The sequence below is a fragment of the Homalodisca vitripennis genome, chromosome 2 (assembly GCF_021130785.1).
Source record: "Homalodisca vitripennis isolate AUS2020 chromosome 2, UT_GWSS_2.1, whole genome shotgun sequence".
Taxonomy (NCBI): domain Eukaryota; kingdom Metazoa; phylum Arthropoda; class Insecta; order Hemiptera; family Cicadellidae; genus Homalodisca; species Homalodisca vitripennis.
Genome location: NC_060208.1, coordinates 5138250 through 5163734, shown reverse-complemented (window position 1 = coordinate 5163734; position 25485 = coordinate 5138250). Strand labels below are relative to the sequence as shown.

The 25485-nt window shown below is 35.7% G+C and overlaps 2 protein-coding genes across 3 annotated transcripts in view; both read right to left on the bottom strand.

Moving 5' to 3' along the window:
- The window catches only part of LOC124353481 (tyrosine-protein kinase Src64B), a 151192-nt gene extending 131112 nt beyond the window's left edge, over positions 1 to 20080 (bottom strand). For both annotated transcript variants that reach the window (XM_046803324.1, XM_046803323.1), the window contains exon 1: positions 19829 to 20080. The gene's annotated coding sequence lies outside the window, so the exon portion shown is untranslated. The remainder of the gene's footprint in view (positions 1 to 19828) is intronic.
- LOC124353480 (SANT and BTB domain regulator of class switch recombination-like) lies at positions 8316 to 10998 on the bottom strand. The gene has a single exon (XM_046803322.1). It carries the CDS (start codon positions 10745 to 10747, stop codon positions 8426 to 8428), a length of 2322 nt encoding a protein of 773 aa, XP_046659278.1. The 5' UTR covers positions 10748 to 10998; the 3' UTR covers positions 8316 to 8425.
- Positions 20081 to 25485: the final 5405 nt, after the last annotated feature.

Here is a 25485-nt window from a genome sequence, read left to right as displayed (position 1 = left end):
GGCTCTAGAGATTCTTTTTTCGAGAGCTTGGAACACCTTCTGAGTGGTCTCTCCTTTAAATCAACAAGGTTTGTAATAATTGGCGATTTCAACATTAATGTTTTGGATCACACCGACCCCCTTACCCAGCGGCTTCGCGATCTTCTAAATTCTTTCAATCTAAATTGGTCCGTGAATTTGCCAACACGAGTGACAGCCACGACGCGTACTGCCATCGACAATGTGATCACCAATATTCCTAACACAACAGTCTCTGTATTAAGTTCTGCGATCTCTGATCACTTTGCGCAGGAAGTCGTGATTCATGGATGCAAACTGGAAAATCAAAATCCAAAATTCAAAATTACTAGGGCAATTACTTCCCAAAACATTTGCCACCTGAATAGATGTTTAAAAACCGAGTCTTGGGAGTCTTTGAGTGGGTGTGGAAATGTCGATGACATGTATCAGTCATTTAGTGACACATTCAGTCACTATCTGGATGTTGCATGCCCGTTCAGGGAAAACAAAAAACAGTAAAAAGCTGCAAAATTCATGGATAACTAAAGGAATTCTTATATCTCGAGAAAGGCTCCAATTCTTCTATAAAATCTTCACCAATACTCAAAATTATGATTTCAAAATGTTTTTTAGAAGGTATCGGAGAATCTATAAGAAGGTCATAAGAGCTGCAAAAGCCTATGACATCAATAGAGCCTTGGGTACCTGTGAAAAATTTTTCCAAAACGGCTTGGAAAATAATTAATAACTTTTCTCGAGATGGAGGTTCCAACAAGTGTTCCAAATCTATTGCAATCCAAATTAATAATGAAATTGTTGAAGATAAATTAAAAGTGGCAAACGAGTTCAAACAAATACTTTTCAACCGTTTGCTTTTACGAATTCGTCATTTAAGAATCCTCAGTCTCACGGAGGAGAGACTGGGGGGGACCAGTTGCGGTCCATGGCTTTGGCTCCTGTGTGTGAAGAGGAGGGTAGCACGTGTCATACAGAGGACTGAAATCAAAAAAGACCAGTGACGCCAACGGGATGTCAGTATGGCTACTCAAACGATGCTTCAAGCATATTTTGAGTCCTCTAACAAAATTGATAAATTTTTCATGGAGACTGGAAGTTTTTCCATCTCTTTTAAAGACGGCCAAGATCACCCCAATTTTCAAAAAGGACGATCCTTGTCTTACAAGCAATTATCGTCCAATCTCAATTCTTCCAGTTTTCAGTAAAGTTTTTGAAAAAACTTTTCTACGAAAGGCTTGAAAGCTTTCTGGAAAAAATTCGAAATTCTGAATCCAGAGCAATTTGGATTTAGAAAAAACAAATCCACAATTTGACGCTGGTGAACAACCTTTTGGACAATGTTGTCGATTGGTTTGGATAGACGAGAGCATGTGCTTAGTATATTTCTCGATTTGTCCAAAGCCTTTGACTGCGTGCACCACGAAACACTGTTGCACCAGTTGGAGAAATGTGGCATTCGGGGTGTCCCGCACTTTATGGATCGGTTCTTACCTTAAGGATCGACATCAGTGCGTGGAGATTTCGAGCGTCATTTCAAACAAAATTAAAATAGCCCACGGTGTTCCTCAGGGTTCTATCCTTGGGCCTCTCCTGTTTTTAATTTATGTCGGCGGATTTGAATTCAGTTATCCAGCATGGAAAGCTGGTTCAAATTATGCCGATGACAAGACTCTTTTGTTTTAAAAAGTAAATCAATAGAAGAACTAGAAATCACCTCATTCATGGAACTGAACACTTGCATTCAGTATTTCAACTGAAATGAATCTGAAAACAAATCAGTCAAAAACAATCGTAGTAAATTTCGGCCTTCGTCAGCATGATCGAGTGGTGCGTCCGGCCGTATTTATAGATGACGACCTTCTCGAAGAAAATAACTCCACAAACTTTTTGGGAATGATTCTAGACAAAGGGACTGACCTGGAGCGATCATGTTGACAGGGTCTGTGCTAGAGCTACCTCAGGTATATATGCTCTGCGCAATCTAGCAAAATTTTGTTCCCCAGAAGTTTTAAAAATGGCCTACTATGGCCTAATCCATGCTCATTTTGCGTACGGGATAAGACTTTGGGGAAGTTGTGCAAAAAACAAAATGGAGCGCGTCTTTAGACTCCAGAAAAAAAGCTGTCAGAATCATTAAACATTTAAATTATAGAGAGTCGTGTAGGGAATCTTTCCGGGAGTTGAGATTGCTGACTTTGCCTTGCCTCTATATTTTTGAGGTGATCATGTACTGCAGATCAAGGTGCACTTTGATTCGTGGCGGGGACGTTCATCAATATGAAACTAGAGGGCAGGGACAACTTTCGCACGCATCAACACAGATTGACTTTAGCGCAAAATCTACCGCAAGAAGTTGGTGTCAGATTAATCAACAGGCTCCCTGAAGAAATCAAAATTTCCAATAATCAAAAATCAATTTAAAAACGCGTCTCAAACTCCTTTTGGAGTCCAAGGCTTTCTACTCTGTTGATGAATTCATGTCAAGCCGCTGGGATATTTGAGATTGCTGGATCTGAGGTCAATGCGATTGTGACCCAATTGAATGTAAGAATTGTAAGTATGAGGTTGTGTGAATGTGTGGATGAACTCGTGTAAATAGACTTATAAAAACTGTTGACGATTGCGATACGATGTAAAAAATTGTTAAAAGAATGCAATAAAGAGATTATTATTATTATTATTATTATTACTATACAGCGCACACAGACAGTACAAGGGACCGAGGCAGGGAACGAACAGGAGAGCAATTCTCTCTGGACAATATTTAGTAGCCTACTGACACCACGTGGGCCGACAGCTGTGTCAATACTGCCCGATAAACTCGACTACTAGGGTGATACCGCTAATGTCATATACTATACAGCGCACACAGACAGTACAAGGGGACCGAGGCAGGGAACGAACAGGAGAGCAATTCTCTCTGGACAATATTTAGTAGCCTACTGACACCACGTGGGCCGACAGCTGTGTCAATACTGCCCGATAAACTCGACTATAGGGTGATACCGCTAATGTCATATACTGTACCGCGCACACAGACAGTACAAGGGACCGAGGCAGGGAACGAACAGGAGAGCAATTCTCTCTGTACAATATTTAGTAGCCTACTGACACCACGTGGGCCGACAGCTGTGTCAATACTGCCCGATAAACTCGACTATAGGGTGATACCGCTAATGTCATATACTATACAGCGCACACAGACAGTACAAGGGACCGAGGCAGGGAACGAACAGGAGAGCAATTCTCTCTGTACAATATTTAGTAGCCTACTGACACCACGTGGGCCGACAGCTGTGTCAATACTGCCCGATAAACTCGACTATAGGGTGATACCGCTAATGTCATATACTATACAGCGCACACAGACAGTACAAGGGACCGAGGCAGGGAACGAACAGGAGAGCAATTCTCTCTGTACAATATTTAGTAGCCTACTGACACCACGTGGGCCGACAGCTGTGTCAATACTGCCCGATAAACTCGACTATAGGGTGATACCGCTAATGTCATATACTATACCGCGCACACAGACAGTACAAGGGACCGAGGCAGGGAACGAACAGGAGAGCAATTCTCTCTGTACAATATTTAGTAGCCTACTGACACCACGTGGGCCGACAGCTGTGTCAATACTGCCCGATAAACTCGACTATAGGGTGATACCGCTAATGTCATATACTATACAGCGCACACAGACAGTACAAGGGACCGAGGCAGGGAACGAACAGGAGAGCAATTCTCTCTGTACAATATTTAGTAGCCTACTGACACCACGTGGGCCGACAGCTGTGTCAATACTGCCCGATAAACTCGACTATAGGGTGATACCGCTAATGTCATATACTATACAGCGCACACAGACAGTACAAGGGACCGAGGCAGGGAACGAACAGGAGAGCAATTCTCTCTGTACAATATTTAGTAGCCTACTGACACCACGTGGGCCGACAGCTGTGTCAATACTGCCCGATAAACTCGACTATAGGGTGATACCGCTAATGTCATATACTATACAGCGCACACAGACAGTACAAGGGACCGAGGCAGGGAACGAACAGGAGAGCAATTCTCTCTGTACAATATTTAGTAGCCTACTGACACCACGTGGGCCGACAGCTGTGTCAATACTGCCCGATAAACTCGACTATAGGGTGATACCGCTAATGTCATATACTATACAGCGCACACAGACAGTACAAGGGACCGAGGCAGGGAACGAACAGGAGAGCAATTCTCTCTGTACAATATTTAGTAGCCTACTGACACCACGTGGGCCGACAGCTGTGTCAATACTGCCCGATAAACTCGACTATAGGGTGATACCGCTAATGTCATATACTATACAGCGCACACAGACAGTACAAGGGACCGAGGCAGGGAACGAACAGGAGAGCAATTCTCTCTGTACAATATTTAGTAGCCTACTGACGCCACGTGGGCCGACAGCTGTGTCAATACTGCCCGATAAACTCGACTATAGGGTGATACCGCTAGTGTCATATACTATACAGCGCACACAGACAGTACAAGGGACCGAGGCAGGGAACGAACAGGAGAGCAATTCTCTCTGTACAATATTTAGTACCTACTGACGCCAGGTGGGCCGACAGCTGTGTCAATACTGCCCGATAAACTCGACTATAGGGTGATACCACTAATGTCATATACTATACAGCGCACACAGACAGTACAAGGGACCGAGGCAGGGAACGAACAGGAGAGCAATTCTCTCTGTACAATATTTAGTACTGACGCCAGGTGGGCCGACAGCTGTGTCAATACTGCCCGATAAACTCGACTATAGGGTGATACCGCTAATGTCACATACTATACAGCGCACACAGACAGTACAAGGGACCGAGGCAGGGAACGAACAGGAGAGCAATTCTCTCTGTACAATATTTAGTAGCCTACTGACACCACGTGGGCCGACAGCTGTGTCAATACTGCCCGATAAACTCGACTATAGGGTGATACCGCTAATGTCATATACTATACAGCGCACACAGACAGTACAAGGGACCGAGGCAGGGAACGAACAGGAGAGCAATTCTCTCTGTACAATATTTAGTAGCCTACTGACACCACGTGGGCCGACAGCTGTGTCAATACTGCCCGATAAACTCGACTATAGGGTGATACCGCTAATGTCATATACTATACAGCGCACACAGACAGTACAAGGGACCGAGGCAGGGAACGAACAGGAGAGCAATTCTCTCTGTACAATATTTAGTACTGACGCCAGGTGGGTGGGCCGACAGCTGTGTCAATACTGCCCGATAAACTCGACTATAGGGTGATACCGCTAATGTCATATACTATACAGCGCCGCGCGGCTGTCCATTACAGCTTTAACAGTGCACGGGCGACGATTGGGTGTTGTTGCCCTTGCTACACCGCTGTGTCACCTTCCTGGCAGCGTATTTCTTATCATGTAGAATACTCGTAATTCTCACATAATTAATGGTTTTTTGGGAATCGATACAATTGATTTTTGGTTGGGAAGGATTTTGTTTATTTTTAAAACCACAGACCTTAAGATGAGGTCCCTGAAGTAGGACAATTTTGGGATGGCTCCACGATAAAACATCTGAAGCAGTAAATATAGCCAAGTTGTAATAAAGACGGAAGAAGATTAACTTGTGGATTTTACTGTATGTAGTCGAGTTTTAACTTAATTTATTCGAGGTTGTATATTAATTTATGAGCCATGGAAATTATGTCAAATTCAATACAAGCTATGGAAATAACGTATTATAATAATCCTTTTATTAATGAAATTATTATTTTTTATGTAAGTAAAAACATGACACTGCCTCCAGCCATCATTATGCAAATGCTACATCCTCAACCACTTTTCTTTTGGCCTGATAATAAATAAACTACCCAAAATTCCACAAAACAATCTTACCACTGTTCGTGAAATAATCATAACCCTGTTTAGTGTTTTACAGTGCTACTAAAATGTTCATACATTCAATCAGACAATTACCACTGACCAGATCCAGTACTTTCACACTCTATCATTATTTTACCAGCAAAGTAAACTACATAGGGCACTAAAAGGTGTTTTTAACGAATTTAAAAATAATTTTGATGTGTGATTTTTATACTTTTAGAAAGTTTATTTACTAGTGTGACACCAACTAGAGTTGTGGCAGTTTTTGAGATAACGTTAGTTCTATGTTGGTCGAAAGTTGTCCCTGCCTCTGATTTTATATGGATTAATGATCGGACAATCGACTTCGGCTATCACTTGATTGTTTTCTAAATTTCTCGGGTAATTAAGTCAACATAAAATAAACTTTTACCCAATGCGCTAAAAAGTAATTTCATCCATCACTTATTTAGATCAGTATCAATGAATCAACGGTTGATACATTTATTGGAATGAAATAATAAGTTGAAACATTTTATTTGTGAATTTTCAATGCAAATAAATGGGCGACTATGAGTCATATCTCCTCTCTGCAGTACCAAGTGATCACCAACCGTACACATACTGCATGTAGAAACAAACCTAACTTTAAACACGTTATCAGTATTGTACACATACTGCATGTAGAAACAAACCTAACTTTAAACACGTTATCAGTATTGTACACATACTGCATGTAGAAACAAACTAACTTTAAACACGTTATCAGTATTGTACACATACTGCATGTAGAAACAAACTAACTTTAAACACGTTATCAGTATTGTCACTCCGACACTAATTCGGGTTAAGTAATCTTTGAAGGATATGAAGTAATGGCTTAGTTACCACGACCTGGTGCGGACATTGCCACCCACGCACAGACCGTGTGCTGGGCGACTATGTATGAGTCATATCTCCCCTCTGCAGTACCAAGTGATCCATTATTTAATCAATGGGCCTCTTTCATTATCTCCGACACGAATCGAATGCGGGAAGGGTTCTCGGGTAACAACAATATTGATGTGGAACCCGCAACTTCACAAGCTACGGTCTGGTCATCGTTTACAGTTTTCTATGAGATTTATTACACACAACCAACAATATTGATGTGGAACCCGCAACTTCACAAGCTACGGTCTGGTCATCGTTTACAGTTTTCTATGAGATTTATTACACACAACCAACAATATTGATGTGGAACCCGCAACTTCACAAGCTACGGTCTGGTCATCGTTTACAGTTTTCTATGAGATTTATTACACACAACCAACAATATTGATGTGGAACCCGCAACTTCACAAGCTACGGTCTGGTCATCGTTTACAGTTTTCTATGAGATTTATTACACACAACCAACAATATTGATGTGGAACCCGCAACTTCACAAGCTACGGTCTGGTCATCGTTTACAGTTTTCTATGAGATTTATTACACACAACCAACAATATTGATGTGGAACCCGCAACTTCACAAGCTACGGTCTGGTCATCGTTTACAGTTTTCTATGAGATTTATTACACACAACCAACAATATTGATGTGGAACCCGCAACTTCACAAGCTACGGTCTGGTCATCGTTTACAGTTTTCTATGAGATTTATTACACACAACCAACAATATTGATGTGGAACCCGCAACTTCACAAGCTACGGTCTGGTCATCGTTTACAGTTTTCTATGAGATTTATTACACACAACCAACAAAGGAAAGAAGGGAAGCGTTGATATCTGTAGTACTCGTATTGACATTCTAACATTAATTTCCAATACAGACTAACACATCCTCCACAGAAATACTGAGCATAGGTGGTCACTGTGACACACCTACTCTAACTAATGCACAGGAGAACCCTACTCTGATTCCCTGTCACAACGACTACACACTTGCTAGGAACTCTGACGATTGTATAGCGCGTTAATCGTGATGTCATTAGCGTGATTGTCCATCGGTGGTTAGTGACAATCTGGTGTCCCACATCGATATACCCGATATACCCGTACAAGACCTAAGTAGGGTTTGGCAGGTAGGCTGTATTTTACACCTTGCATCGATCACCTATTGGAATTGCAAAAAATCAACAAGTAAAGGTAGATATTTGAATGTTTATGGTCTTTAAAGGGGTTACCAGGAGTAAAAATTTAGAATTTTGTATCTATACATGTATGGACAGTATCAATTATTAATATATAATCCATCTCTTTCTTTAAAAGAAATTAATATTCCAGCGTAAAACAATAAAACAATTTGTAGTTCTAAAATTTAGTTAGTGATGCCTACTTATTGCTTCTTCTTGGGCTGTTGGTGTTAATTTACTGTATTGAATTTATAAGCACTAGCTACTAATTTAAATATTTAAATTAAAATCTACAACTCAATATAACATAAATTTACATTAACATTAGCACATTTGATTAAATAACTAGTTGACATAAAAATCTATTTATAATAATAATTTAATCTTGAAGACAGCCAAAATCCAATTCAGAGAGTAAGCCTCCTGTACCATGAGAGAGGGAAGGTGCGATTTACAACTGTCCCTGAGTTCTTTCCAGATCTGGCATCTCCAGAGTGCTCCTGCCACCACTGGGCTTCCAGGCGGAGATAACTGCCGGCAACCGAGTCTCCAGTGAATCTCTGGAACTCTGGAGTCAACATGTTCACCAGGCTCCGCATTGCTATCTCCTCGAAGTCCCTTTGGTTGTCCTGGTTATCCTTATTGGTCTCACAGTTTGACCACACAGACTCTGTAGGTTGATAAGAGCACACTGATTTTTTCTTCTTCAGTTTTACTCCTGTACCAGCGACCATATTTGACTTCACTTTGCGAATTGATGATTTTGCTTTGTTCTTTTTGTACCGCATTGTTTCATTCTCGCTCATCGTTTTCTCAACAACCAATATTGTCGTAGAAGATGGCATCACACCGAAATGTACTTGTGATTCAAAACTTAAAGGTTTGCAAATCTTCAAACATTTATTTTCTTGTGGTCTATTTCTCACGTGGTTTAAGACATTCATGGGGATTACTGAGTAATCTTTCTTCACCTTGGGAGCTAGCAGTATCCCTTGCCACCAAAAACTATCAACATGCGTATCATCTTGAAGTGTCAGAACATCACTATTCCTTTTCAATAATTTGACGAATTTCTTTGGACCAACGTTCTCAACAGGTTGAATACTTATGTAGTGCTTATGTTTCAGAAATATTTCAAAAATTCTTATCCTTTCTTCTGAATCCAAACGGGGTGTATGACTTCTAAACTTACAACCTCCGTACGGTTGAAGTGTATTGAACTTGAATGCCTTTTCTCCACAACACTGGTACATCCCAATCGGGTAGAAGAGATTAGAATTCATTGGAAAATACTCCACTTCGGTCGTATGATACGGACACCAGTCACTTTGACTTAGTGGGTAGGGAAGATAACATTCGTTGCAGGTCAAGAAGTGACACATACCCCACAACCGCCAGTACACAACTCTCCAACTTCCCAACTCTTCGAACATCAGTTCTATGTATCTCGACAGATCCCATGAGGACGACTGCTCGTGATGAGGTTTTAACTCTCCGTTGTAGTCCATCTGCATGCAGTCGCTCCTGCAAGTGATATAATCTACCATGTTCTTTTGCAGAAACTTGTCACAGTTACCACACTGAAATATCGTTGCCAGAGAAGAAAAGTGACCGACAGCTGTACTTGGATTTGGGTCGACCAAAAGTTTTATGAGAGAACAGAACATTTTCATCTTAAAACTACTGAAATTATCATTCATCTCATCAAGTTCTGAGTTGGAGATCCAGCTTGTGTATTTAGATAGAAGCTCATCATCGAAAACATATTCAATATCATTATCATTCCCCAATGCATTTTCACAATTTGCATGAAAGTAGTCCAGACATTCTTCTAGTAAATTTTCTACCCTGAGATGATACACCATTGACAGTATGTTTTTTAGAATACTCAAATTCAAGTTTGGCTTGCACATTACGATATCTGCTTTCACCCATTGGACGATCCACTGAAAAACATTTAAATTGCACTCCAAAGTGACGTCAAGATTTTCCAATCCGTACTCCTTATCTACCTCAGCAAAGTACTGAAAATTTGAAACCAAACAAGACTTTGTTAATTTCACACACGATGTAGCACGCTTTGATATATCGGTAACATTTATAGATACTTCAGGTTCATTAAAATTGAAATCCGGAATCATTTCACTTTTCTTGGTCTTCTTGGTGAACTGAATGTCGAAAACCAGTTTTTGATTGATATCGTCAATAAAAAATCCACAAATTATTGGCTGCTCTTTTATGTCCATATTATTACAATCTTTGTTGGAATTCTTATCTGTCTGCTTCACATCCTCTTTGGCTTTCTCATCAGTTGTTTGTTTACCATCTACAGTGGCTTCTATCTTAGTGATGTCTGTTGTGTTTATGTCTGATCCAGATTTATCTAGCGCTTGTTTAAAACTTTCTAGACTTTTGATGGAAACAAGTGTCACATCAATCTCTCTCCCACTACCTTTGTTTTTCTTCAGGCTCGTTGTCGAAGTTGAAACACTTATCTTTTCCGATTCCTTCCTCTGGTCATCTCCGGTTTCTTCTTTCTTCACGATGGCCTTTAAATTTTCGACAGTTAAATTTTTCCAGTTTACTTTGTTCTTATCAAACAAAACTGCTGAGTCCAACTCTTCAATACCATAAGCAGAGGATAATAGTCCCAGTAAGGAGTCCAGTGACACAGTGGCGTGTTTTGAAGTCTTCAGCTTCCTGTGTAATTTTGGTGTAACAGACATCATTAAATATATTTTCTTGGATTCAACACTAACTGAAATCCCACAAACAGATTAACTAAAAATTTAGTGAATTTCTACCAAATAAAGGCTTTACTTTTCAGATTAGAAATGTAACTTAATAAAAACATTGAAGGTTTGAAAACTGAATCAGTTGACATTATATTGTTGAGCATTATTTGCTTTCAAATCAAGTTTGACGATTCTTTAATAAAAAGTTAAAACAGTATACAAACTTGTTTACATATTACAGCTGCATTTTACCTTGGTGTAAATATTAAAAGAGCCAGACATAAATACAAAAATACAAATTGTCATTATACCCACATGTCAATACACAAAAGAGGCATCAAAACAGACCTGTGCAGAACTATTTAACATACTTTATTTTATATATTTTACATCCTGTATATTCAGTTACATAAAGAAAAAACTGTTTATTCTAATGTAAACATTAATACTTATATACATTATCAAACCTAATTACTTTAAAACAACAAAAATAAAAAATGTTAAAAATGTTGACTACAATTTCACAAAATTCCTTCATTTTCTATTATATTATATATTACTACCCAATGATGAATCATAAAGAAGGATTACTATTTGAAATTTCTAAGTTACCCCCTTCAGGGGACAACCCCTCAAAATGTTTAATATGGTTTATAACAGGTGATTGTTGACAGAAATATTTAGTTTCCTATTTCTATGTTCTTTTTTTTATGAGAAAGTAGGGAACATTCTTTCTCATTACAAAAATACAAATGAGTAAATACTTTAATATAAAGAAGATACTGAGTTGAATTGGACGAATAAGCAATCAATAAAGTGCTCTACTTCTTACATTTGGCGTTGCTGTATTAAAGAAAGGCAGGATTGTGGGTCACGTAAACACAGTCTGCTCCCCCCCCCCCATACACTCACTCTTGCCTTGAGGTTGTTCGAGATCAGATTGGATTAGAAAATAAGAAATATTGCCAGGAAATCCTTCACAGCTTGGCCAACTACATAGCTGGAGGAGCTACGTTTACAGCAGAACACTGAAGCATGTATATTTCTCAACTATACAACAATTAGCTTTAGATGTACATGAAGAGTAGCACACATAGCTCATCCAAAGATCACTTCAAATAGTTATACTGGAACTTTTGTAAGATATTCCCATAACCATGCACAAATAATTGATATATGCAAATCATTGTAACTTAAAAAGAACATGTTTCAAATACTTCTGACAAGGAACCTCACAATCTTATTTGAAACTGAAAAATGCCATTCATCTCTTACCATTCTTATGTAAATTTAAATCATGGATTGCAGAGTACCTGTACATGTGTTCACACGGTACTCATGCTTGTTCAAGAGGAGACAACAGCAGCATACATGCAGAAACACTACTCATTCACAGCCGCAGTTGATGGGATATTAACATTTTTTTACATTTGTACAAGGATGTTTATCTCAGATTGAATATTTCCTTTGAGTAAGATAGGTTAGACTGGAAATGTTTAATATATTTCTCACACAAAACGTTTTTGTAAAACACCCTCAAAATTAAAATAAATAAAGATCCAAATAAATAAAATTTACTTTGAACTAGTTACATGAAAGTTCAACTTATTAAGGTATTTTGATAAAAAAAGAAGTTACAAAAAATAAAACTCCCTCAAACTAGAACATTTATTATATAACCGTCTATTACAATAATAACATGAGTATGAAAGCACCCTGAACATTGAACTATAATGATTTAATGGATGATAATTTAGATGGTGCATGACTTGAGCCCAGAAACAGGGCGGGTGAATTATTACTGAGGAATTATGGAAAATTTATGGACATGCTTCCAACAATTATGGCTCTTTTTATTAGTGGAGCACCCTAGCTTGTTACTGGAGGTGTACTTCTTTACTTAATAAATAACACATACTAATGAATTAAACTTGTGTCTAATTTACTAATATACCAATAAACTATACACAAATTCAGCTATACCGTCCTATTTTTTTATTACTTTTTTATTTAAGAAAAATGTTATTATTTTTAATGAAATAAAGGATATTACCTTAGTAAAAAAAAACACAAACAGGTTGAAATAAAAAAAATGAAATAACCAAGTTTTTCAAGGGAGTCCAACACTCCACATTAATGCTTCCAGACTGTGTTAAAAAACATTTACTGCATTTTCCAAAGATCATGATGAAAAGAGTGCAGCTTGTTAGCCTATTTTGTGTATTTCAAGTGACTATTATAAACCTAAAGCCCTCAAAAACCAAATCCATCACTAACAAATAACTAGTTCAACAACCTTAAAGCAACTCTTAAACTCCAGAATATTTTTCATCATTCCATATCTAATTTTGCTGCTAGATCATTCTCCAATCTATCCCTATTACAGTTATACTATTTATTAGACTTCACATAAACATGATTATTCAGGAACAATCACTGTAACAGCTTCCATCTACTGAGTCAGACTGTTTGTCTTGGTCGGGAGGAACTTCTTATCTCCCAATGATAACCTTTCCTCTGAATTGGTTGTTTCAAATTGGGTTCAAAGTAACAATAGAATTGAGGTTAAAACATAATATACCAGAAAGTTTAAAAATTTAAAATGGTTTATCAAAATGGGCTGGCTGGAATTAGTAAATACTGTTATAAGAATGTGAATGGTATAATAATGTTCATCGCGGGTTAACAATATTGGACAAACTTGAACAAGAAATAAAAATTTTTAACTAATCGAATTAAAAGTTTATAAGTAATTAAATTTACAATAAACCCTTATCAATACAAATCGCATTAAAATTATTACAAATTTAATATAATCTTTTATTGTTTTTGCTTTAAAGTTGAAAATTCAGATTTAAAAAACAACTAAATGATACATTATTTAGATGATATTAAAACCACTTCCTTCAATTCTTCTTTATACAAATATAAAAATAAATTTAGCGTAAACCTAACTGTTTTAACTGATTTTCTAAATTCTAGGCCCTACTCCGTGACTAAATTTAAACATTTGATTAGTTAAAATTGAATGTAGACAATTTAAATGTAGAAATATGCAAGTTGAAGTTTTGGAATATAGTTGGGTTAAACCAGTTTATATTGTGATTAGAAACACCTAAAACCTAATAAATATTTTTAGGCTCAAAATGGCTCTATTCTGTACGTTAAGAAAAGTTTTAATGTAAGAAAGTCAGGTACTGCACCTGTATTTTTATTAGATCATTTAGATTGCCAAAACTAAACCCACTCTTTCTTTACACTTTAAGTCTTTTATTATTACTATGTTGGCTTCTTTCTGAGGAAAACTTCATTTGCCTACATTAAATATGAAACATTGAGGACACAAAGGCTAACAGCACCGGTCCAAGTGACAGAAGTAAACCAAACCAAATCAAAGACCAAAGGAACCGAACCGAGATAAGCTGTTTTTAGGTTATGTTCTGAAATCTGTATTCGTATTGTAAAATGACGGAACAGCAATGATACGATTTGCGGTACAATGTATATAAACAGAACAGAAATAATTGCTTCATGAATCCTCTATGATTTAACCATTCGATGACAGATGTGAATATATCCACTAAGGACTATGTTTGTACTGGATGGTTTGAAGATGTATTCACAAAATTGGAGCAAAAACACAAACAAACTTATACAACAAATACAAACTTATTTGTTATTACCTTGTCTTTTTCTGCCATAAAATCATTAAAAGAGTATTTTGTGCGAATTTACCATCACGCATACAGTTTTATATCAAAGTGTGGCAGAAAAACGGGTTTCTACAAAAAATTATTTTTGTCCCGAGTCTGAAAACTTAATCCATGAAAACTGTTAAACTAATCCGTGAAGGATTTAAAGATTAACAATGTAAATTTATAGGGATGGCAATATACTTATGTCATTGTGATTAAAGAATACTTCCTTGTTGGCTTAGCAGTAGTGAAGCCTATTACTGGGAATATTTCTCTTCTGTAAATCTGTCTACTGGACATTGAAAAGAAATTGAGATAAAGATTTGAGATTTTGTATGAAGTTTCATTAGTCTACCTTCAAGTTTGATGCTACACACTTGACCATAACATGTGGCTGAGTGTTAATGAAACCTATCACATATGAAAATCTGAAGAACAAATTAAACTGTAGACAAAATTTTGCATACCTGGAGAAAAAATTGAGCTATAGATTTGAAATTATGCTTGGAACTTCATATCTACATATAGGCATCGTTAGGTAGGAGTGAAACTTATCACTCACAAGGATATTTCAAGAACAATAATTTAGCTACAGATTTCTAATCTTGAATGAAACTTTATTTTTATACTAAGATCGAGTTTAATGAAAGTGGATGTCCCTATATGGAGTTTAGCTGAACTTGAGCATCTACTTGTATTCAGAGGTCTGGTAAAACTTCTCTTCTGTCTGTCTGTCTATATCATATATCAAGAACAAATTGAGCCATTGACTGAAATGTTGCATGAACAATGATTTCAACACAGCCAACATCACTGATTGTGCATGACCCTCCAGGAAATGTCCCTCATTCTATCTTTAGTGAAGTTTGTTGTGTGTTACTTGGTTTAGTAGTACTTCTACCTCACATGTATGAAGTTTCACAAGTTTCTATAAAAACAGCAGCGAATGGAAGTTGCTCAGGAGTCATTGTAAATGAAGTCAAAGATAATACAGAATTACTTAAATGTATTACAAAATGTGATGAATCATGAGTTTATGGATATGACGTCGAAACTAAGGATCAATCATCCCGGTGGAGATATTCTGGATTACCAAAATCGAAAAAGGCTCGAAAAGTGCAGTTGAACATGAAGGTTATGCTCACTATGTTCTTCAATTTAATGGTATAGTGCATCGTGCATTCTTGCCACAAGGTCAAACGGTGAAGGAATACTACCTGCAAGTTTAACACCGTTTGCATGAAGCAACCCGAAAAATTTTTGGCCTGGATTTGTGGCAAAATTTCATAGCTTTCGCATTATGACAATGCACCTGCTCATACTTCATTGTTTGTTCGTGAATCTTTTGCCAAGAAGAGTACTGTAACGATGCCCCAGCCTTCCATATTCTCCAGACATGGCTCCTTGTGACTTTTTCCCAAAAACAAAGAGGAGCCTAAAGGGATGTCGTTTTACATAGATTACATTAAAAATGCATCACTGAAAGAGCTAAAGACTAAAGATCGCTTTTAAGAAGTGTTTCGAGGATTGGATCTGATGGGAACTATTAAATTGAATGGAGTATACTCTAATTGAAGGTGACAACATTAATGTAGACAAATAAATATGTTTTCAAAAATGAAAATTCCTGTTACTTTTTGAACACATCTTGTATATTAATTATAATTACATATTATAGTTTCATGCTCTGTATCTTAACACATGAGAGGTCCCACCCACAACAGTGAGCTGCAATTTTTTAAATTCTGTAGTATTATTATGATTAACAATATCAGCAGCTTATGAACTCGTCTTATCTCTTATCATATTTTTATTCACAAGACATTGACATCTGATAGTAATTTACTCACTTTGTTTTTAAATGAATTCTTATAGGCAGTTTCCTGGAATCCTCCCAAATATTTTATTCTGTTAATTTTCCCACAAAATCTCCAATTTGATAAAAAAATATATGATTAAATTTTAAAATTGCAATAAAAATGTATATACACATTGACATGACTTTGGCCATGTGTACTATTTTATGGAGGCTTGCACATTATAGAAACACATTAAAACACAATTCTGGATTTATTTTGAAATATAAGTTTAAATTTTGTTGCTTGTACAAATTTTTTAAAATAGCAACAAGGAACTCAACAAAAGAGGAAGATTATGAAATTTGGTTCTTGGAGGAACATGAAATTTGGCATAGTATCAGACTCAAGCTGGACCAAGTGTGTTTGTTTCTTTTAGTCACAACTGACACAATAGCTGTTTTGTATCCAACTGGATACTTTGTGTATTAATTTTATTTTTTTGGAAACAAAGTAAAATGGCGATATAAATTTATTTCTCAGGAAAACCATTTTGTAACATAATTAAGAAATACATTAATATTTGCTTTCCTGATGTTTGGTATCAAATAAAATCGTGCTCCAAATTAACACACGCCTTTTTATTTTATCACTTACAATAACTTAATTGAATCAGAGTATTACTTACCTTTCAGTTGTTTGTTTTGACCTCCAAGAAAGAGATGTCATATCAAAAACAAATAAATGATTTTTTAATTAGATAAAGGCATTATTAGTTAGGTACTAGAGAATGTTACCTTTATCAATTGCTTAACTTATCTATTCTTTATTTTAGATTTGATAGAGGATGATTCTCAGTAATTTCTTTTCAACTCCTAAGAAGAGTGGCTGTATTCTGAACCTAGCAAGGCTCTGGATTTTCTTTGTCCAGGCAGCTAGGCTTACATCGTACAACAGGTAGTAGAACTGTGCCTCGTTTCCATGAGACAGTTTCTGATCGTAGACAGGCGTGATTTAGAAGGTCATTCCAAAGTAACAAACCAGAAGCATGATTAGTTTTTGAAACTTGATGCTTTAACGAGATAGATCAATACAAGCTCTCAGCTATGGGAAATAGCTATGACTGTCCGTATTATCAAATTTCTGATCCAACTATTGTTGCCTTGTTCAAGAAGTACTGGCCCAAGACTCACTAGAATTCAATGGAGTCCTTCAGTTGCTCAAGAACATCGACATTGGACATTGCATTAGATATATGTACTTTGTACAGACAAAGTCAGGGTAAGTCTGTTTGGTTCTAATGGACATCAATGGGGTGGTGTGAAGCAGAGATTTTCTCAAGCCTACATGTCTCCACAGGAGTCTTTCGGAGGCGGACTGAGTATGTTTCTGAGAGGGATTTTCTTTTGAGGCTTGCACAGTACTGAAGACTGTCCTACGGCAACTTCTATATGTTATAGAAATTTTGTAATAACATGTGGTACTATACACCATTTCAAAGGTGATGAGTTCATCCTTATACATGTATGACAATGCGTATCCACACAGCACTCGGGTTGTAACGGACTACCTTCATAAAGTCGGAACAACCACCAAGAACTGATTTCAACGCAATAAAACATGTTTAGGACATTGTAAAAGGGCTTAAACTTAATTAAATTAAACTTAATTTGAATATATATTAAAGTTAAGTGTTTACCCTCTATGTTTTAACTCTAAATAAAGTATAAACTTTGAGTTAAATGCGATTTAGCAGCAGAACTATAACATAAAAGAGGGTGTGCGATAATTTTTATTAGGATTTTAAATATTTTAAATAATTAATGTTCTATATAAACCTATTATAAATTACAATTTAACAAAAAAGGTATTCTAAAAATATTAATTTACATTTACATTAAGGTATTGTAAAAAAGGATGCCTTTAAGGATTTTGGTCAACAAATATATTTTTTGTCGTTTTTTGTTTCTTTTGATAATGAAAATTTTTACTATATTTATAAACAAAAATGAGTTCAAGACGTACATAAAATGTTATGGAACATGTAAAGATCACTAAGGTGCACAGGTGAGTGATGACTGAGCCTACATTTATACCGTGACCACTCATACAAACACTCCATACATTTCCATAGTTATCAGTACCAATACAAGCTCCATCTACAACATAACATATCGTTTAAAACAAACTGAAAATTTGTTTTCCATAATTGATGAATGTTAAATGTACCTCTTTGTACTGAACATACTTTAATTTATTACGAGAGTATTTCATAATTTTTTATTAAGTGCATTTTTGAGTTAGTGAAGTTGACACACAACATGGTGGTTGTGTTTCCTGACTTGCGCGTGTCACAATGCTCTGGTATGGTTTGGTTATTTTAACCTAGTTTGTAATTATGTGTTCGGTTAGTTATTTACCTGAAGAAGAGATCAGATTCCAGATCTCGAAACATAATGTTACTGATTTTTTTTTGTATCACTGAACGATGGCAAATGTCCGAAAAAATCGTGTTTCCTTCACAATCCTGCCATCGTTAAAAACAAAGAATTTCGTTAAAGATTTCACTAAAATAAATGAAATTGTGTTAGACTGAATATTGGGTTTTGAAACACCTACTAAAACTATCAAAGACCATTAATACACTGCTAACAATATATGGTCTGTCATTATTACCACGAATTATAGAAAGGACACTATTATAAGGTAAGTTAAAGTAATCAAGCAATTACAGGTTTTTTTTTATTTAACTGGACCTTAGAAAGTAAGAAACATGAAAACGAAGTGTCGGAAAGCCATCGTTGATCTTACTGAATGTTACTAAGCTTTATTGATAACGAGCTGTGCCACTTCTTATCTCATCCATCCTGAAGAGGAGTTGGTGTTCACGTGATCTGAGCTTCATTTTTAGATGCTACCTCGAGGGATATGTCTTCTTCTGCCAAAAGTGCAGGCTAATGCCTAAGTTGCGACTTTATCTTTAACTTTTAGCTCTTTATCATACTCGGGTATTTTGAACCAAAATTTCAAACATAGTCAAAGGTTTTAGTATCGACTAAGCATGTAGTATCTAATAACGTTGCTCCGATTATATATATAAAAGGCCACAAATTATATTATATTATATATATATATATTACAGCCATATTTAAATTTGTTCATAATTTACAAAGATATTGGTGGCAGTCACAACAAAAAAGCCGTCAATTATTGGAAGCAAATTAATTTAAAATTATTGTTACAAAATCTCAAGCTTACTAGATATTGGATGAGCATAGAATTAAAAATTTAATTATTATAACTTGTTATGATGTTAAAGCTATTAAATAAAATATAAAAATAATGTACAACATTTATTTTTATTCATCTCTCTTGAATTTCTTAAGCGAAACCCATTCTAAAATAGCCATGCTTAAGGTCATTAGCTTGTGAAAGTATACAATTGTAGGATGTAATCTCTTATCCTAATGTTTAATTCAGCATTTACTTTTGACGTATCTCAACACCACACGAGTACTTTGCCTCATTATAAAAATTATTATACTGAAATTAAATGTAGGTAAACAAAGCGATACAGTACTCACAATAAACTATATCGAGAGGAAAACACAAATGTGTTGGTTCAGGTAAATCCTCCGGATGGTGTAATTAATAAAAATTCACAGAACAATATTCTCACAACCCGACAAAACCTAACACACACGTTGAATAATAGAACTGTTCACTACGAATTACATCTCGAACAAACTATAAATAAATTGAACTCAGCCTACACCTAATCTCACTTGCAATGGACTGAAGAGCGACAACAGCAGGCGATCTTAGTTCCATGTTTTGACAGCAGCCGCATCACTGCAGCCAACATTGAAATTAATAACGTGAAATGTCCCGTAATCCCATTACAATATGTTTTTCTAAAGATTTCACGACGTAAACCGTTGCTGTCAGAAAGAGTATGTAACAAAAATATGCCTTTTTATGTTTTAAACGCGTTTCATGCAATAATTAACTTTAATTAATAAAATAATTCACGACAGTACTATTTTATTCAGGTATAAAGTATAACTATACTGTATTAATGATAAAGTTGACATTGAAATTGACTATTACCATTACCATAAAAAAATTGTATTCAATAGTATTTATTGACATTTTAATAGACATGTGCTTTTATTAGTGGGAATTTATTTTACTATTTTTGGCTATTTAAAATGGGAAGGTTGGTCGTCCAAATACAAAAAGAACTGCTCTTATAATGTTTATAATTTAATTAATATTTTCAATGTTTTAAAGTATATTTTTTATAACTAAATATCACACATATTTTATGTTTAAGTAAAAATATACCCCAGACTATTGCAAAATAGGTGCCTAAATGAGGATTTGTGATGACACTCTCTGGAATTTTGATCAGTTACCTGTAAGTACTATTTCGTACTAGGCCTATCTCTGGGATTTTGTTGTCACCAACACTACTAAGTACCACCGTAAAGTACTACCGCTCCCGCACTGTAACCAAATGTAAATCTGTAAAAATAACAATCTAATTAACTGATACGTATCTACTATGTCGAGAGATGTTTTCATTTGTGACCAAAAGTATTTGGTTTCTTCCACTTAGAGAAATTAATATGGCTGCATCAAATAATTTTTGTAGTTTCGTAAGCAGCTAAAATGAAAGTCCGAAACTAATTAATTAATAATATCGTGATTTTGAATCTGATTTTAGGTCAAGTAATAGTTGAAAATATAACTTATTAGTATCAACGTGTACTTTCAGAATAACTTTAGGCTCAAACAGGTAAAATTGTACTTTTGAGCCTGAGTATCTTAATAACGAGTTATCTTGATACATTTAAATTTATCCAGCATCCAAACAACTAAGGAATGTACTTAACCGCGTGTTTAAACCATATCGAGTTTACAGCATCTCTCATCTGTGCCAAAAAGCTGTTAAAATTTAAGTAGAATCGGATAAAGCCACCACCACATTGTGCATACACGATACAACTACCAAGCTCTGTAACGTTGTACAACATTGACAACTAATCCAGAGTCTTCGTATAGTAAGATATATTAAGACATACTGAATTCAAAACCGGATGACATGGACATAAACCTAACCTCGACCTCCAAAGGAAGTAGAATCCTCCTAGGTTTTTGAAGCACTGATATAGACTCTCTCTCTCTATGAGCTCCAACTGACATATAAAGTTCATCCTTCTTACATCTTAGAATAATTGTTCTCTGCTGTTGCTAATAAGGTGTCATAAATAACCTTTTGGCTTCACAACAATGACTAGCTCTTTGAGCACATTTGTATCCTCTTTTTCTTGATTAATGATGGTCTCAATCTCGAGCGTCCTGGAGACTACTTCCTGTAAGCTGTAATGCTTATATAGAGCTGATGCAGTTCTCTATGTGAGAAGGTCACTGTCATCCTCGGTTATCCCGTCAGCCACTTATGATGAACTTAGTTGCTTCCGCGACATTCTCAACACTGTTATCGCTACACCTGCTACCAGTCTACAAAGCTCATTGAAAGTCATGCTTTATGGCCCAAAGTTCGTGACAATCAAATCTACTTCTGTAAGAACGCCTTGTCTTGTACCCAGCACCTGGCTGACCTCACCATTTCTTCTCGTATCATAAGTATTTGTAATCTATACAAAGCTAGTTTTCTATTTGTGCAATCTTACAATTGTATGCCAGTGATCACTGAGACCAGGTTGCTTTCTTATTGCAAAGAGCCAATCACAGTATTTGGTGGATATAAGGTACTCCTGACAGAAAGTTAAAGAAACCATCAAAGAACATTTTTAATGCCTTTTTCAGAAGTTTTATGACAATAATTTGCTTGTAATTATATGTAAATGGAAATAAGGCTATTACAATTCAGCTCCATTTCAGCATTGCTGTTAACTTATATTTTCTCTCATCTCCAGACATTAAAACCAATCTAAACCAGAGAAAATGACTTCTAAAATGTACTCAGAAAGTAGGAATTGTCATTACACTTCTGATCTGGTTATTTTTCCAGGAAAATATCATTTTGGAGTTATACATCTTTGAGAATTAAAATATTATTTATTTTTTAATTGTTATATTTTATCAAAGTTTAAAAATAATAATACATATATGATTAAGTTGTACCTCAATATTTACACATATCCTAGAAGCAGCTGTAACAAAAAAACTCAGAAAAGGTATTGTGTTAGTATTCTACTTCAGAGTTGTAGACTGGAAATTCATAGACAGGGAAAGTTACTTGTGGAAGCTCCTATCTTCAAATTTTATTGCACGATCTGGAATAACAGCCACGTTGTTGGACAGGGGAAAACTGTGAATTCGAAATTTAAGTTAGCTCTTAACTTAAATATTATTGACATTCCAATGCAAAATGATACAACTCAGCCCGCCTTTCAGAATATAAACTGATTGACTTGAATGAGTGTACTAAGTCTTACAACAAGACTCCATGATACAGTTGCTGGAATTATTGGGAAGATGACTTGCTAGTTGGTTATTTTTCACAAACACTGGCTGTAATACCCCGAGGAGCTTGGACTGATGGTCATTCAATCTTGGCTCATTTTTATAATTTTATCTTTGGGGGTAAATATGAGAGTACACATAATAATTGTCCTAACAGTTAATGAATTCTCACACTTTTAGATAGAGATGGGAAATCTCAGAATCGCACTTTAAATCATCTGGAAAGTCTGGAGTTGTTCAAGACCTAAAGATTTACCCGCATGTACACAATTTGCGTTCTAAGGAAACATCTTGGTTCAGGAATCATTTTATACTCCTAAAATCGACACTGCATGGTACATTAACAATGTTTTATTGGAGCAACTCCTTACTGAAGTTGTGAAATACCCAATCTATCAACTCAGTAGTAGAACCAGAAGACATTATTCCCTATCCAGTTAAGTTTCTATATTAACTTAACCAGTCAAGAATTTCATCTTGCAATCTGTGTTTGAAAGAGATCTGTTGCTTCGGAACCTCATACCTCCTAAACTATGTAATGGCAAAGGCTGCAAGATGAATCTTTGCACCAAAATATCATAGAGGCTTCTACATTCACTGACAGTGGAACAGTCTTCGTACTCTATGCCTATGATTCATTCTTATTATCAGTTAAAAATTTAAAGACTGCAGTTTCCAGTCCAACTCTGTTTTCTATGGCAGTGAATACAGCTAAAGTGTAATTATTAAAAACTTGAGTGGATTTAAGGTGCCCATGGTTCTCCCATGGACAACTATATGTGGCATGCTTTAAAATAAGCTCTTCTGAAAGTCTGTTGATTCTGCAAAACATGGGTCGCAAAACCACTTTGTGTATCAAAGTTTTAAAACAGTAAACTTACAACTTATTTATTAAAGTGATCAATACACAGTAATAGTTCACACATAACTTAAGTGAAACAAGATGATCCCATAGCAAAGCACTGGTATTTAGCTACTTTTAACATAAATTTAGTTAGCAGTGTTATACCTTTCTATTTTAAAGAGGTATACCTTTCCATTAATTTTTCTTGAAAGCTTTTATGGGCAAAATGGATTTCCATCATAAAAAACAAAACAAATTCCATGTTTGTAAATTTTTTTTAATAGCATAACTCTTTAACCCTGAAACTGGAAGTTGTAATTTACAACTAACTTTTTCCTGCTATGAGTATGGACTTGTGCATATTAAGTGTTATTGTGGTATAAATGATTTTTAACTCTTAAAATCTATTATTATGGTCAGGATTCAACAATGCCTCATAGAGCATAAAAGAAACATAAATCAAGCGTCTTTTTATAAATAGTGAACACAAAAAATGCAAAACTGGTGTTTTGGGTCTAGTAAACATATAAAACCACAGACCCCATCAACTTCCAATTTGAGTGTTATTGGAAGTAAGAGATATGTACGGAGCAAATACTCGAGCAGATATGTCATGAGAGGAGTGATTCTATTTGAAGAAGGGGCAGAGTACACATAACGTAGCTATAGTGAGAAGGGTGGATTCTAGCTCCAGTGCAGCGTCTGGAATCTGGAGTCATGTTCGTCTGAAGTTATTCAATGTCAAAGCAATAAGTACAAACCATTACAATTATAAAAATAAACTTTATAATTTTTACCAGGTGTGCTCATTCACCCCAAGCCTCCTGGTGCCATTTTCTCCAAATCTGGTAATGTGGCTACCTCCCCTCCTCTTTTATAAGCAATAACTTTAATCTTTGTAGCTCTTGTGTTGTGACAGTGAATGAACTAAACCTAGTACACTGTACAGATACCTATAATAAATCCAATTGGAAACAAAATGTAGTGTTTAAAATATTATACATGTGTCAAAAGTAAGTATTTGTAACAATTAATCATACTAAAGTACAGGATGTTATTAACAATGATAAATTATAAGGCAACAAAATTGAAGATCAAAAATCAGTGTTTCTTTGTTAATGCATTGCATATTTTCCAGAAATTAAAAAATAAAACATAAAATTAATTTTAGTTTCCTGTTTATAATTTACTTCTCCTTTATTATAACTTCTGTGATTCTTTGAAGGATTTATAGAACAACAATTTTTCTTCTTGATGTTGTCAATGAAAATTAGTCGATTAAGTTGTCAATTGGAATTGCAATGAAAAGGTCTTTCAATAGTACAGAAGACCCTTTATAATTTGAAACTGTGCCAGTTCAGCATTGCAGTAATCTGGCGTATTTTGACGAGCGTGGAATTGGGGAAACAAGCTGAGACACGTTACTAAAAACTGTGTTAACAAACAACCTATGATCGCTCAGTTGTCTCGTAGTTTACCCGCTGTTCATGTTAACAATGCCAGTGTTATAGTTTGTGTATATATATATTGTTTATATTTCAAGACAGCAACTGAAAAATGTCTGTGTAAACAAAAACATAAAGCCTTCAGAAGAATTAGATTTCAAAGAGACTTTATAAAGGCAATAAGCTTGCTAGCCTCACAAATGAATATGGTATCGGACGCGCAACGATACATGAAATACAGAAGAACAGTGAAAAGATTAAGTTTTTTTGCAAAAGCAGTGGCAATGTGAAAACTGCCAGGAAAACATTGAAAAAGGGTGAATGTCCTCAGGTTGAGGATATCCTATACGCTTAGTTTCTTCAAGAACAAAAGGGCATACTCCATTTTCAAGGGAGATTCTTAAAGAAAAAGCAAAGGTATTCTATGAAAAAATAATGGAGAAAAACTATTTCAAAG

What these genes read in the sequence shown, in the direction of transcription:
- LOC124353480 (XM_046803322.1), bottom strand. Translation starts at nt 10,747, where the DNA reads ATGATGTCTGTTACACCAAAATTACACAGGAAGCTGAAGACTTCAAAA.